We start from the raw sequence: 15,277 nt of genomic DNA, 5'->3' as shown, positions 1-15,277 counted from the left end.
AGCTATAAAAAAGTGCCGGTTAGATGAAAAAATACAGTAATTTACAGTTTTCTTAAAGGGAAACAACCCTCCAGACCAGCACTACCTCAGGATTTTTTTTTTTTTTTTAACAGAACAGACTCCACAGGCTCTCGAAGCAATATGCCTTGCTTGATTTAGGGGGCAAGGCTTACTGCTGAGGCTCCTCTAAAAAAATGTGGGGAGGTGGAGGAAGTGGGTGGAGGGACCCCGCTCGAGACCCGCCGGGTTTGACACCCCCGAGGTCGGACGAACCCCCAAACAGGACCCGCCCAAGCTCCGTCCGGCCAAAAACAGGGACTATAAACCCCCTAAACAAATTCCAACAGCCCTACCAAGGGAGATGGGTACAGATCACATCAACACCTGCTGGAGACTGAAAGAAGACTGGGGGAAATAGAGAAGGGAGTATAGTATATACTGTCCCACAGTTTTGTTTTCAGTCTCCACCTGCTGGTCATGATTGGATATATACCCATTTGTAAAGATTAACCTCTACTGGTCTGGAGAGTGCTAAAGAAAATAACTTTAATCATGACGTAATTTGGGGGGCAGAGTCACCAGCCGAAAAATCGCAAATATGTGAAAGCGCGAGTGCCGAACCCGCGAATAGGGAGGGAGAAGTGTACCACCCTTTCTGTAAAAAAAAAAAGTATTTACTTAGATTACTCCTAAGCCTATCACCTCTTAGCTTTATCCCATGCCCTCTCATTCTAGTTTTCCTTCATTTGAAAAAGGCTCACTTCCTGTAGAGATGTTCTCCCCCCCACCCCCTTCAGTCACAATTCACTACCTGCTGCTGTTGAATTTTACAGTGCACTTACCTTTGCCATTTCCCTTTAGGGGATGTGTTTCTTCCAAAGAACTCCCAGATTGCCTGAAGTTAGAGCCAAAAGGCAGTATGCCAGACCACTGAAGGCTCATGAGGCAAATCACTCTCCACTAGAAATATAGCCCAAGTCCCAGATTTTATGCTCATCATATAATCCCAGAAGAAGCACAAACTAAAAACTGATCAGATTCGAAGACAGCAGCTACATCCTTCACAAATTATTTGCTTAACAAAAGGAAACTAAAGAGAGCAAATTCCTAATTTTTGAGTGATGCACATGCTCTTAAGAAGAATGATATACCCCTAGGACATGCCTTTCCATGTAACTTGTTCATTGTGTAGAAAGAAAAAATGGTCTGCTACTAACCCAAGAACTGGGGGTTTCTGTCCACCAATTCACTCATCTCTCCCACGAGCTCTATGCTGGTGTATCTCACCGCAATGTGCACCGACTCTGGCATATGCACCACTGCCTTCAGGACTTCCACCAGTGTGGGGGTGTTCTCCCTGAGGATGTAAACACAAGTTTTAGTTGAGACAAGCAATATGGAAATCAGGCAGGAATTCTCTCAGATCCTTCCCAACAAACAAACAATCAAGGCTACTTCACTGGTTACCATTTACTCTCCTTCTGGGTCAGATTATACTGGTATAGATTCCCAGGACAATGACAAGACAAGATACAGATCTTCTCTCTGCTCCCTACCCAGGTATCCCACCTCTTTTAAACCACCAGGGGCCAGCACAACTGACAATTATTGAATAAGCAATTATTGCAAACTCTAATACACCTGTATACACAGTACTACACTGACAAGCCCCCCACCCCCCAAAAAAAAAAAGTTTCTTGGAACAAACTAACTCTGGCTCTACCACAGATTGTACCTTCTCAAGCAGGTGACTAAAACCTATTCTAATCTCAGCCCTGCCATTAACTTGCTATATAACATTGGATAGGGTACTTTACTTCCCCATATGACTTTATCTATATTTCAAGTAATACTTTATCCAACTAGATAAAGAGCTTAATACAGTACATTTGTGACTAGTCTGTGCCTTCTTCGTGAGGTCAGTGCAGAATGAGCTAAGGGTAATAGTGTTCTATACATGTCATCATTATTGCTGGTTTTATCACCTCTGGGGGGGGGGGGCAGCCATTTACCGATATGCTGAAAGATTTTGCAGTTAATGTGTTCATTAGCAGCAAAACCTTGGTAGTGAAGTTTTTAGGATAAATGGAGCATCTCCAGCAGTGGCAAAAAGAGCCTTGGCATTCATAAGTGTTACTGTGCAGAAGTAGATACATGGAAACAGTTAAATAAAAACTTTTGAAGATGTAATTGACTGTTCAGTAATAACTGCTTGACCCTCACTCCTTCCCCATAAAATTCTGTTAATCTAATCAGGATTTCTTAATTGCTTTTATCCAGTACAGGTTCAAGGCGATTTACAAGCTAAGAAGCCCTGATTTAATGCAGTACTTAATGTAATGGACAGTATATTTGCTGTGAGTTAAATATTTCTCAATGTCAGTCCTCAAGGTTCACATCCCAGTCAGGTTTTGGGGATTTCCCCAATGAATATGCATTAGATCTATTTGCATGCAACTATCTCTCTTGCATATTCATTGTGGAAATCCTGAAAACCGAACAGGGTTGCAGACCTCAAAGACTGACATTGACCAACCTTGTTTTAGTGTATGTGCTAAAGCACTTGTAATGCAGCTTTGTACACTGGCCCTTAAAAGTTGTAATGTAAAGAAGGGGGGATGAGAAATGATGTGCCTTCCAACTAGGGCTGTAGAATTTATATGGTTTATTAAACTTGCTATATCACTTAACTTTTGTCAAGAAAAAAGTAGTGTTCAACCTTTTTAAAAAGTTTAGCAGTAAACAAGATTTTCACCAGCTAAAATATAAATCCAAAAGGAAAAAACGTGGTCTTACCTGATAATTTTCTTTCCTTATGCCTAGTAAAACCAGTCCAGAACATATGAGCTATGTCCGTCCATCAACCAGTAGATAGAGACTAAAGAGTTGTGTTCTTCCCTATAAAAGTTTCCATGCAGTCACAGGAAGTTTCCTGTTCCAAATGCAATGTTGAGCAGCCATTCTTAACTTTAACCCCCAACGGTTTGTTGTTGTTTTTTTTTTTTTTTTTTTTTCAATTAACACCTACACAAGGAACTTTTTCAGAATAACAGGTGTCTTGGTAAGGAGAACAGAAATATTCAAAGTCTAACCAATAGAAGGCAGGCCATAGGTGGTCTGGTTTGACTGAAGGGAAAAACTTAGCAAAACAAATCACATGAGTCCAGCAAAACGACAAGGCTGCCTTCAAAGCCTCCTCCTTCCTCCTTGTTGACCAACATATGCTGATATTGTGGCATATGTCTGAAAACACTGACTGCCTTGCCACTGAGCAAGGTCCATAAGGCACATAAAACTCTAAATAACTTGTCTCCAATTATCAATCAAGATGCTTCAGTAGCTGATCAAATCCCCTGAGCTATTTAGCTCAGACAATGAGCCAGTCACAACAATGATCTGTTCAAACTGTTAGTTAGGTACATTGCCAGTACTTAATGTCTAAAATTCTTCTCCATTTCCTCAAAGAGAAGGTAAAGAAAACCATAAAAATGGGGGGGAGACTAATGTAAAGTTTCACAACCTTGGCAGCAATATTCTTATGGTTGGAAATCAATTATTGGTCTGAAAAACTCCACTTAATCAAAATTAATTTTCAAAATTATATACCTTAGTAGTATTCCAACTTATCTGCTGAATGTCTGATTTCTAATTATATATTCTTAAATTCTTGACCTATTTTATCTATAATATGTAAATGAAACTTATCTTGCTCAATCCTCAATATTACCAGGCATAGTTGTTCCTTTAATATACATTCACAATGTCCCATTAGGGACACTTCCTCTTTTGCTATGACTAGATCAGGGGATCTGGTCAGACCTCTTCTTTTTCAATAACAGCTGGACGTTTACATAATATATATATAATTTAAATGGTTTGAAAATTTAAGAATATGTAAGTAGAAGTCAGACATTAAAACAAATAAAGAAAAATCTGAACCATGGTCCAACCCCTGTGGAGTTCCCCAGGGATCACCTCTTTCTCCAACACTATTCAATTTATACATAGCCTCCCTCAGCTCCTACCTAGACAAACATGGCATAACCTCATACAGCTATGCAGATGACATCACCATTCTCCTCCCCTTCGACCAACCAGAATCCACCATAACCAGGCACAATACACAGAACACTCGAAACAGTAGCAACATGGATGACAGAACACAAATTAAAGCTTAACTCTGACAAAACGAAATTCATCCTCCTACAAAACAGCAAATCTCCAACCTTAACAAACCTAGTAATAAACTCTATCTCATACCCCATTCAACCCACATTAAAACTTCTTGGAGTACTGATTGACAGAGGCTGTACCATGCAACCACAAATCAACAAAGTAATAAAAGCATCATTCGTGACTATGACAAACCTAAGACAAATCCGAAAATTCTTCGACAGGAAGCAATTCCAACTTTTGGTACAATCTCTTATCTTTGGACTAATAGACTACTGCAACATACTATACCTCCCCTGTCCAGTGACCTTAATAAAGCAATTACAAACAATACAAAATACAGCCCTAAGACTCATCTACTCACTGAAAAAATATGACCACATTACAGCAGCATACGACGACTCACACTGGCTCCCAATACAAGCAAGAGTATACTACTGCCTACTATTCAAAGCTGTTAATAGAGAAAGCCCAACCTACTGGAACAACCGAATAACCCAATCCACCTCAACCAGGCACAGAGAACCCACTCACTATTCACACACCCACCAACTAAAAATGTTAAACGAGGAAAATTATATGACAACCTAATGGCCACCAAAGCAGCTAAACAGACAAATCACCAATCTGTTGTCTTCGACCACAGACTACAAAACCTATAAAAAAGAAACCAAAACCCTACTCTTCAACAAAATACATAAAACCTATCTAACACGAATAGTTCCTTCTCAAACTCCACCTACCACACACTCCACCCATATCCAATATAAAATGTTTCTAATTATCCAACATGTATCTCCTTAACTTCTCGACAATTCTTATGTAATTATTACGACAATTCTTATGTAATGTTACAATTCTTGTAACCTGACAACTCTTGTGTAATCCGCCTTGAACCACAAGGTAATGGTGGAATAGAAATCACCAATGTAATGTAATGTAATAAATTTTATGTTTAAATCTGTTTTTATTAACAAGAACAAACCATACACCAACAAATTCAAAATGGCAGACAAGAATGGAAGTAAAGAAGACAAGCCCCCCCAGAGGACTGGACTCTGATGTCCTCCTAGGTTACAAGGTGCCCATAACCCCCGACCCCTTTCCCTCCCAAGCAGACCCCCCACGTACCACCCCAGCCCCCAACCCCGCTTCCCCCAAATCCAGTGAATAAATAATTGTAAGTGGAGTTTTTAGTGATTTCCAACTGTACAATTGGAGTAGATCATTAGAGTTGCGATTGTCTAGTTAATCTGCTCTGGTTTTTGGTATTTCTATTGCCAGACAAGGAGACCCCATCCTACAAAATTTGCATCTGAGGTGGTTAACACCCAACTGGGAGTCTCAAAGTGTATCCCCTCGACTGAATTTCAAAATGATAACCATGAACGAAGGCTAATTTTAGCTATCTTCAACCAAGGCAAGCAGACCTCACAAGACCGGTGCTGTGGAGACTACTGCAACAGAATTATGCACAGGCTGCATATGAGCCCAAGAAACTAGATCAGGGATGGCCGCCATGAAGTCTAAAACTCTGCCTCTAGATTTCAAATCCTCTGCTTGGTTAAAAACACCTGTTCCTGATGTGGGTTGAACAGTGCTTCTAGATATTCCATGCATTGAAACGGCACAGACTTGCTCTTGTCAACATTATGTTGATCAGTCAAGGTTCTGGTAAGATCATATAAAGCAACCACTATATATACCATAGCAGATTCCAGGAAAGCCACTTTTTTTAGAATGTTCTTCCTCTGCTGCTTCCCCACCATGCTGAATCTATCTCAAATAGGTTCTAGACGTACAAGCATTACACACTGCTGCTTACAAGCTCAAGGTCTGTTTAAGTAGCAGTGGCACACCACCTTATGATCCTGTAAGTCTTATTGCTGTATCACCCTCGACGGGAATGGTCATCTCTGTAGTCATTGCCATTACTAAATACTAACGCACCCACTTTAGGCAACTTCAATTTGTCCTTCTCTAGAAGCAGTAAAACAGCATGCCCTTAGCACTTGCTACACTGAACTCGGTCTCCAGAACTTCCATTGTGCTGAGATTGACCATTGATAAAGACCTATCATTTCATGACCATATTAGTTCGGTAGTTAAAACATGTTTCTTTAAACTACGCATAATTCGTTCACTGACCTCAATTCTAGAAACCGAATCTATCAAAATTCTTGTTCATTCTCTAATTATTTCTCACCTAGATTACTGTAATTCCCTACTCAATGGCCTCCCACAAAAAGAAATTCGCCGCCTCCAACTTATACAAAACACCGCAATAAAACTCATCTATAACCTAGGTAAATATGATCATGTTACGCCAGCACTAAAAGAAGCTCACTGGCTACCCGTGACACATCGAATCACCTACAAAATCATTCTTTTGTCATTCAAAATAAAATCTTCTCACCTGCCGCTATATCTTCACAAACTTCTCATTCCTCAGTGATCTACTCGAACTTTGAGATCTTCAAATCAAAATCTCTTATTGATTCCGTCTATAAAAGAGTTTTATTACACACGCAAAATAAATTTTGCGGTAACTGCCCCGACATTGTGGAACTCCCTTCCACAACCACTTCGAGACGAACAACACCTTGACAAATTTAAGAAAAACTTAAAAACTTTTTTATTTCGTGATGCATTCTCTTCTATTTAATTTCTCACTTCTTAATTTCTCTTCTATCTAATTTCTCTCTTTTACAAACATTCCATATATTTTATTCCCATCCAACATGTTTTTTTCCCAACCCCTCTTTCTCCTTTTTCTACCTACAATGTAACTGTACCCAGCCATTCCCTCTCTCCTCACTGTCAAGTCCGTCTTGTTAATGTCTTTAATGTTCACTATATATTATTTAAATTACTTAATATTTCTTCAATTGTTCCTACTCCTATCTGTCATTTTTAAATCTAATGTAAACCGTCCAGATATTTGCTTGATGGTCGGTATATTAAAATCTAATAAACTTGAAACTTGAATAAACTAGATTAGAGCTTAAACCGCTTTGATACAGAACCAAATCTTTTCCAGAGAGGGGAAAATGGTAGAACTAAAGGGCATAACTTGAGGTGGCGAGAAGGAAGACTTAGGAGTAATGTTAGGAAATTTTTTTTCAGTGAGAAGATGGTGGATGCCTGGAATGTCCTCCTGAGAGAGGTGGTGGAGATGAAAACGGTGATGGAATTCAAAAAAGCATGGGATAAACACAGAGGATCTCTAATTAGAAAACAAATGGTATGATGGGATAAACACAGAGGATCTCTAATTAGAAAACAAATGGTATAAATTAAAGAACTAAAGCCGGTATTGGACAGACTTGTCCCATCCCTGAAAATTATAGGCACCAGAAGACACGATATGTTTTCGGTTATGGCCCCTCAACTGTGGAACTCACTACCACCGTATATCAGAGAAGAAAAAGACCTTCCATCCTTTAAAAAAAATCTTAAAAACTTATCTTTTTAAAGATGCATTCAACCTTTCACCAGAAGTCTTAGGTTCAAAAAAAAAAAAAAAAAAATTTTTACCCTCCCTCTCGTTTACTCCCTTCCTGTTTTTCCTCTCTAACAAAGAATTGTAACTTCCCCCCCTATCCTCCACGATTCATATTAGTTTTTTTTTTGTAAGTCTGAAGTTATTTTGTCTGTCTCCACAACCCTGTTTTTTGAAGTTGTACATTGCTTAGTAAATTAAATAAGCGATTCATCAAATATTAAAAAAAACTTGAATCATCAACAGGAACTCCACTAACTTGGAACATGAGGGCGTTATTGGCCAGACTTTAGGGTAGATATCCTGCAAACAACAGGATGGTTAGATAGGCTGGAGTGAGCTTAGATGGCAACTTCAGCAGTTGGAACCTAGGACAATACCAGGTGGACTTTAGTCTATGGCCCGGACATATCAAAGAAGAGACAAGTTAATCATGTATTTTTAATGAGAACTAATGGGCAGACTGGATGGACCGCTGTAATTTTTACTATATGTTTTACTACTATGATGTACTGGGAAAGCCTTAGTGGGCTTCCAGATAAATTCCAGCATAAGATCTCCAGACTAAGGAGCCACCTGCATTTCTGATTCCGAATTACTCTGGCATTGAACTACTCTGGCACTGAAATCATTAAATAATCATTCCCACAAGCTCTTCTCTCTGGAAGAGAAATAGCTGTAGGATCATCTCACTTGGACACTCCAATGTTACCTTCTTCCAACGAGTCAGCCAAAGAACCTTTGCCCAAAGCACTGACCATGCTCCATTGGTCAATGAGACAGTCACAATAACAATGATCTACTCAAATTATTAATTAGATACACTGTCAGTTTCTGTAATATTTTCTTCTTATAGATGCTGTGTGTAACCCATTCCTTCTAGTCTCTTTTGAAACCTGCCTAGTTACATGACTCAGCATAAGGTATACTGGTCAATTCCAAAGCTCCTAGTCCTTCTGGATGTCATTTTGCAGCTTCCCTCAAGAGCAAACATCTTCATTTTGGAGCTTAGAAAACAGGCACTCCATAGTCTCTTCATAGCCACTCCTAGAATTTGCATCATTAACCACAAAATTCAATACCTACTCCTTCAATCAACTGAGCAGCACTGTAGAAAGATTATACAGTATTTGTACTGAACCAGAATCCCAGTTTCAACTACCTTCATACAATCCTTGCTTACTTATCTAAGATAATAATTCCCTTAGCGCGCATGCGCACTTCTAACCTGGTGGTTCCATGCGTCCGTAGCTCCTTGGTCGGCAGGAGTGCACATGCGTGCTTAGGGTTCTATTCTAGGACAGGACCGCCGGCGGGTAACATGCTGCGACTCTACCCCCCCCCCGGCGACAACCCTACCCGCCATACCCGAAATCCCCATTGACCTTCCCAGCCGAACCTCCCACCGCGAGACGAACACAAAGCTCCCGGCTCCAGCAGTGTCCGAGTCACAGTAAACATGCTGCTTCGCTTCCTTCTACTGGCCTGGATTTCCTCTGCCGCGTCCCTGATGACATCATCAGAGACGCGGCAGAGGAAATTAGGGCAGTAGAAGGCCACGAAGCAGCCTGTTTACTGTGCCTCGGATGCTGCTGGAGCTGGAAGGTTTATCAGCCATCTAGTGGTGGGAGGGTCAGTGGGGTCGGCTGCACGGTGGCGGTAGTGCTGAGGGGAGTTTAAATGGAATCATGCTGCTCAGTGGGATGGGACGGAGGCAGGAAGGCAGGCTGAACTCGGGGGACGGGGGTTAAATGGAAACATGCTGCTCAGTGGAACGGGTGGGAGGGAGGCAGGCAGGCTGGCTTCGGGGGGGGGGATTAAATGGAAATATGCTGCTCAGTGGAATGGGAGGGAGGTAGGCAGGTTGGCTTTGGGGGGTAGGGGGATTAAATGGAAACATGCTGCTCAGGGGGATGGGAGAGAGGCAGGCAGGCTGGCTGGCATCAGGGGGGGTGGGGTGGGACAAAGTCTGGAAGATAGTGTTGGGGACATAGGAAGGAGGTACTGGGGGCTCTAAGGACATAGAAAGGGGCACTAAGCAAGACAGAGGCACTGGGGGCACTAAGGACATGGGAAGGAGGCACTGGGGGCACTAAGGACATGGGAAGGAGGCACTGAGGGCACTAAGGATGTAGGAAGGAGTACTAAGGACACTAAGGACACAGAAAGGGGCACTGAGGGCACTAAGAAAGAGGCACTGAGGGCACTAAGGACATAGGAAGGGACACTAAGGACAGGAAGGAGGCACTGAAGGCACTAAGGACATATGGAGAGACACAGACAGAAAAAAATGAGACAGACAGGCAGTGTCCAAGGAGAGAGAGACAAAGAAAAAAACCAAACAAAAAACAGACAGACTCTAGCACCCGTTAATGTAATGGGCTTAAACACTAGTTTGTAATAAACAGCTGAAAAATGAGAAACTGAGGGGTCAATATTCAGCTGGCAGAGCTCAGCGTTTTGCTGACTGCTGCCAGTGTTAAGCCTGGAAATTCAATGCTATGTTAAGTACAGGGTCTGGCATTAAATTTCCAGGTTTCCAGAGCTGTCTAGCCATAGCCAATTAAAAGTGATATTCAGCACTTAACCAGCTATGGGCCACCCTATAGAGATTGGACTGACTTTTAAGCAACTAAATACAGGTACTTAACTGGCCAAGGTAACTCCACTCCTGTAATGCCCCCAAAATAGCCAGTTTTGAATTAGGTACTTACTAGACATTTTAAGCAGAACTAACTGGTTAAGTGCTGCTAAAAATAACCAGTTAGCCCCAAACAGGATATTTAACTGACCAGGAGGCATTTCTGGCTGGTTAAATTGCTTTGAATATCGATTTCCCCCCCCCATCCAAAATTATTTTACAAATTTAATGTGCTGCATAATCTGGCAAACCTTGGATACTGCATTTTTAATACTGCAATGGAAAATGCAGTACGAGACATGCAAGAAACTCAGCAGTGTGTTTGGTCCAACTGATCACATCTTTTTGGCTTATGTTTTTGCCATTTTCAATCGCCTCTTATTCCCTTCTTTACCATGACAAAGATTAAATAGGGTCTTAAAAACAAATATCCAACAGCATTTTTAGATTTATAAAAATTCAGCAGGCTAACTGTTCTTAAAAATAAGATGTAGATAAATATGTCTTCAATATGTGAACCAGTGTTAAATAATGCCTGCCTCCTCTTCTAAGGCACATCTTGGCCCCACATGCAGTTCATAGCAGAATTCATCTTGGTTAAGCATCTGATTTAGGCCCTCTTCTATAAAGTAGATTACCACGGTGGCCCATGGTAATAGCACCAAAGCCCAATGGGAATTAATGGGCTTTGATGCTGTTGCTGCATGGCTTTGTAAGTTGTGTGTGTGGAGGGGGGGAGCGGGGGGAGTTAATTATATCCAGCAGATTTCTGTATGTCCAAAAATCCTTCTGCGAGTGGAACAAAGAAGCAAGATCAACAATACAAAAACAGTAAGATTTTGATGTAGTCACATGATTTGAAATCGATTCTTATTTTTTGCAATGTAAATCGCTATTTTAATTTTATAGGAGACTGAGAAGAGTTACAGCAGTTTCCTTCTACTCCTTACATCTGTTAGAAACAGAGCTGAAATCTAGCACTATGAACCTTCATCTGAAACTACTTCATATCCCCCCAACTTTCCCAGCCACAGTAGTGACGGTCCTTGGCCAAAGGTCATGCACTAGAGCTCCTATTACTCTGCAAATTATGGACCTTAAATGCAGCCACAAGTTGTTACCATTGTGCAACAACTGGGACTCCCCAGCTGCAGGGGTTGTGAACATAGCTGCCATAGTATCCTCAGCGGCCTGGGCATTGGCAGAACTGGCTCAGGGATCAAGCTCAGATACTTCCATGTAGCAGCGTGTAGTACTGTCACTGAGCTGGCCCAAGTACTGTATTTGAAATATTCTATAAAATATAGGCCTATCGTTATACTGCATTGACAACTACATTTATGAGAACTAGAAAAATTGAAGGAATTTGAATGACTTTTTTTTAATAGTATTATCGATGTCTCTGTAATCCTTATATTTTTGAGTTCTGGCAGGCCATCTCTCTTGATTGCCTATGTTTGCTTATGAAATTTTAGATTCTCTTTCAAAAGAAAAATGAAATAATTTTTAGGTGAGCTTGTAAAATGCCAAGGCACACCATACAATTTACAACTTTGAGAATAAACGGAACTCATACCCTAAAATTCACTTGACCGAGACAAGATCCTCCTTAGCTCATGTTGATTTGACCTGACATGAAAAAAGAATCAAGCTACTTACCTGTAGCAGGCATTTTCTAAAGACAGCAGGATAGAAGTTTTATAAATGGGTAATGTCATCAAATGAAGCCCACTGTAAGAAATCCTTCTCTAGCTTTACAACTCTAAAGAACCTTTACATTTCAAATGTACATATGCAGCAGTTCCCAGTCTATGACAACACACAGGTAGAGAATGACATATGGACAAATTTTTCCCTGTCCCCCCCGGAACACATTTTCCTATCCCATTCCTGCAAGCTCTGCCCTCATCTGCACAAACCTCAAACACTTTAAAATCATAAGGGTTCAAGGCTTCTGCAGTTAAGGCAGAGCTTACAGGAATGGGGGAGCGACAGCGACAAAACTCGTGGGGACAGGACAGGGAAATTGAGTTCCTGTGGGGATTGGGACAAATTTGTCCCCATGTCAATCTCTACCTACAGTGCTGTCTTCAGTTTTATTACTAATCATCATTTCTGTAGCACTACCAGACCTATGCAGCGCCATACATTAAATACGCAGGAGACGGTCCCTGCTTAAAAGAGTTTACAATCTAATTATGACAAACAGGACAAAAAGAGTGAATCTATACACACAGCTCAGGTAGGGAATTACAGAGGAAATAAGGCAGATAGGGTAGGAGACTACAAAAAAGGAATGACAAACAGATATCGGTGCTTTCCAAGTGGGTTGGAGTTAGGACTCAAACGCTTAATGTGGAATACAACTTTAATGAGAGATGAGTGGGTTATGAGGAAATTTGGTCTTATTTGCTAATCTTTCTTTGAGACCTACCCGATTCTGCTGCATTTGAGAAAACAGAGCTAAAGACATCAGGCCATGTCTTGTTGTACATAGTTGATATGTGTGATGAATTTTGCTATCTTTTTAACTGTTATACACTGTCCTTTTGCAGGCAGTTAATCAGGGGATGTGTCTCAATATTTGTTGCTACAGGAGCAAAAGTTTATTTTTTTACTGGCATACATTGAACCCTTTGGGTCTGAATGCGGAGATAGTGGTTCCAGCTCTAGGACGGGCTGGGAGCTCCTCGCAATGTTCTCCTGGCTGTATCCTATGTCATTCTGAGTAGAGAGATTTAAACATGGTGAATGAGTAACACAGGAAGTGCATCATCAATCACACACTGGTCTGTGAGTTTGTCTACTTATGGAAGCAGTTATTTATTGCTGTATTAGACTGGATAGTTAAAGTTTTTTAAAAAGTTAGACATTTAAAGTATGTGTACTAGCTGGTGTGTGATTGATTTTCTTTTATTCTACCGTCCCTCCTGAAGAAACATAAGGAAAGTGAAACTCGAGTCGGGGGGCCAGCTTGAAGATAGCAGCTTTGGGAGTTGATAAGTTAGCTGCACAGAATTGCCTTTCAAATACTGCCACAGAGTTCATCATATAGAGATAAGTATATTGTTGGTTTTCAATATTTATACTGAGAAGCAGAGATTGAAATAATGCATATTGGCGGTGGAACCTGAGAGTGCTATGATGGTTCTGATGGCAAGCCTTACTTGTGTATATCACATTTAGCACTTGTGGCTGTGGGTCTGAGCACTTCACATTATAATGTTAGAATTATTATAATTTGGAAGAAGATTATAGGATTTATAAGAAAAATGCTAGAGTACCTGAATAAATTCATGCTTGAGTACCTGAATAAATTCATCTAAACCATTCTGAGCTCCCCTGGGAGGACGGTATAGAACATTGAATAAATAGAAACTGTGATTTGAGAGTATTATTTTTAACGGAATATAATGAGACTCCTTTAAGGAGGATTTGTGCTTTCCTGACACAGTCCCTTTAAGATTTGAATTACCTGCAGTGCAGCAGCAGTCTTCAGTACTGGTGCTAAAGGAGAACATAAGAATAACCATACTGGATCAGACCAATGGTCCATCTAACTTAGTATCCTGTTTCCACAGTGGTCAATCCAGGTTATAAGTACCTGGCAAACCCCCCAAATAGTAGCAACATTCCACGCTACCAATCATAGGGCAAGCATTGGCTTCCATGTCTGTTTCAATATCAGACTATTAATTTTTCCTCCAGAACTTGACCAAACTTCCTTTTAAACCCATCTATGTTTACTACTATTACCACATCTTCTGGCAACATGTTCCAGAGCTTATCTTTCTTTTAGTGAAAAAAATATTTTCTCCTATTGGTTTTAAAAGAATTTCCCTGTAACTTCATTGAATGTCTCCTAGTCCTTGTGATTTTTAATGGAGTAAAAAAAATCAACTTATTTGTACCCATTCTACACCACCCAGGATTTTGCAGACTTCAATCATATCTCCCCCAAGCTGAAGAGCCCTAAACTCTTTAGTCTTTCCTCATATAAGAGGAGTTCCATCCCCTTTAACATCCTGGTTGCTCTTTTTTGAACTTTTTCTAATTCCGCTATATCTTTTTTTTAGATATGGCGACCAGAATTGAACATAATACTCAAGGTGAGGTCACACCATGGAGCAGGGCTGCCAAGTCCGGTCCTCAAGATATATCGGCAGGCCAGGTTTTCAGGATATCCACAATGAACATGCATGAGAGAGATTTGCATACCAAGAAGGCAGTGCAGGCAAATCTCTCTCATGCATGGAGTGATCCAGAGGCATTATAATATTCTTAGTCTTATTTACCATCCCTTTTCTAATAAGTCCTAGCATCTTGTTTGTTTTTTAGGCTGCCACTGCACATCAGGTGGAAGGTTTTAGCATATTGTATACAATGACACCTAGATTTTTTTTTTTCTTAGGCAATGACCCTTAATTAAGGTGGACCCTAACATCTAGTAACTATGAATTATTCTTCCCAATGAACATCACTTTTCATTTGTCCACATTAAATTTCATCTGCCCTTTGGATCTGTACTAGGACCAATGCTATTTAACTTATTTAAAAATGATCTGGAAATTGGAGAGAAAAGTGAGGTGACAATAAAGTGTTTAAACACGTATGGACTGTGCAAAATTTGCAAGCAGTCCTTAGGAAACAGGAAGTCTGGGCATACAAATGACAGATGAAATTTAATATGGACAAATGCAAAGTGATGTACATTGGGAAAAATAACCCAAATAATAGTTACCAAATACTAGTGTCTACCTTGAGGGTCAGCAACCTCACCTTTCAATTCAAAAAAGATATAGCGGAACTAGAAAAGGTTCAAAGAGGAACGACCAAGATGATAAAGAGGATGGAACTCCTCTCACATTTGGAAAGATTAAAAAGGTTTGAGCTCTTTGAATTGGAAAAGAGACAGCTGAGCGGAGATATTACTCTTTCAAAAATTACAAAGACTAAGGGAT

At 40.4% G+C, this 15,277-nt stretch overlaps 1 protein-coding gene across 2 annotated transcripts in view; it reads right to left on the bottom strand.

Moving 5' to 3' along the window:
* Positions 1 to 15,277, bottom strand: part of TNPO3 (transportin 3) — a 223,501-nt gene that overhangs the window by 122,862 nt on the left and 85,362 nt on the right. For both annotated transcript variants that reach the window (XM_033959585.1, XM_033959586.1), the window contains exon 11: positions 1,218 to 1,357. In XM_033959585.1, coding sequence (XP_033815476.1) covers positions 1,218 to 1,357 — 140 coding nt within the window. The remainder of the gene's footprint in view (positions 1 to 1,217; positions 1,358 to 15,277) is intronic.

This window comes from Geotrypetes seraphini, chromosome 9 (assembly GCF_902459505.1).
Source record: "Geotrypetes seraphini chromosome 9, aGeoSer1.1, whole genome shotgun sequence".
NCBI classification, from domain to species: Eukaryota; Metazoa; Chordata; class Amphibia; order Gymnophiona; family Dermophiidae; genus Geotrypetes; species Geotrypetes seraphini.
The sequence above is the reverse complement of the archived record's forward strand: the minus strand, read 5'-3'. Positions and strand labels throughout refer to the sequence as shown.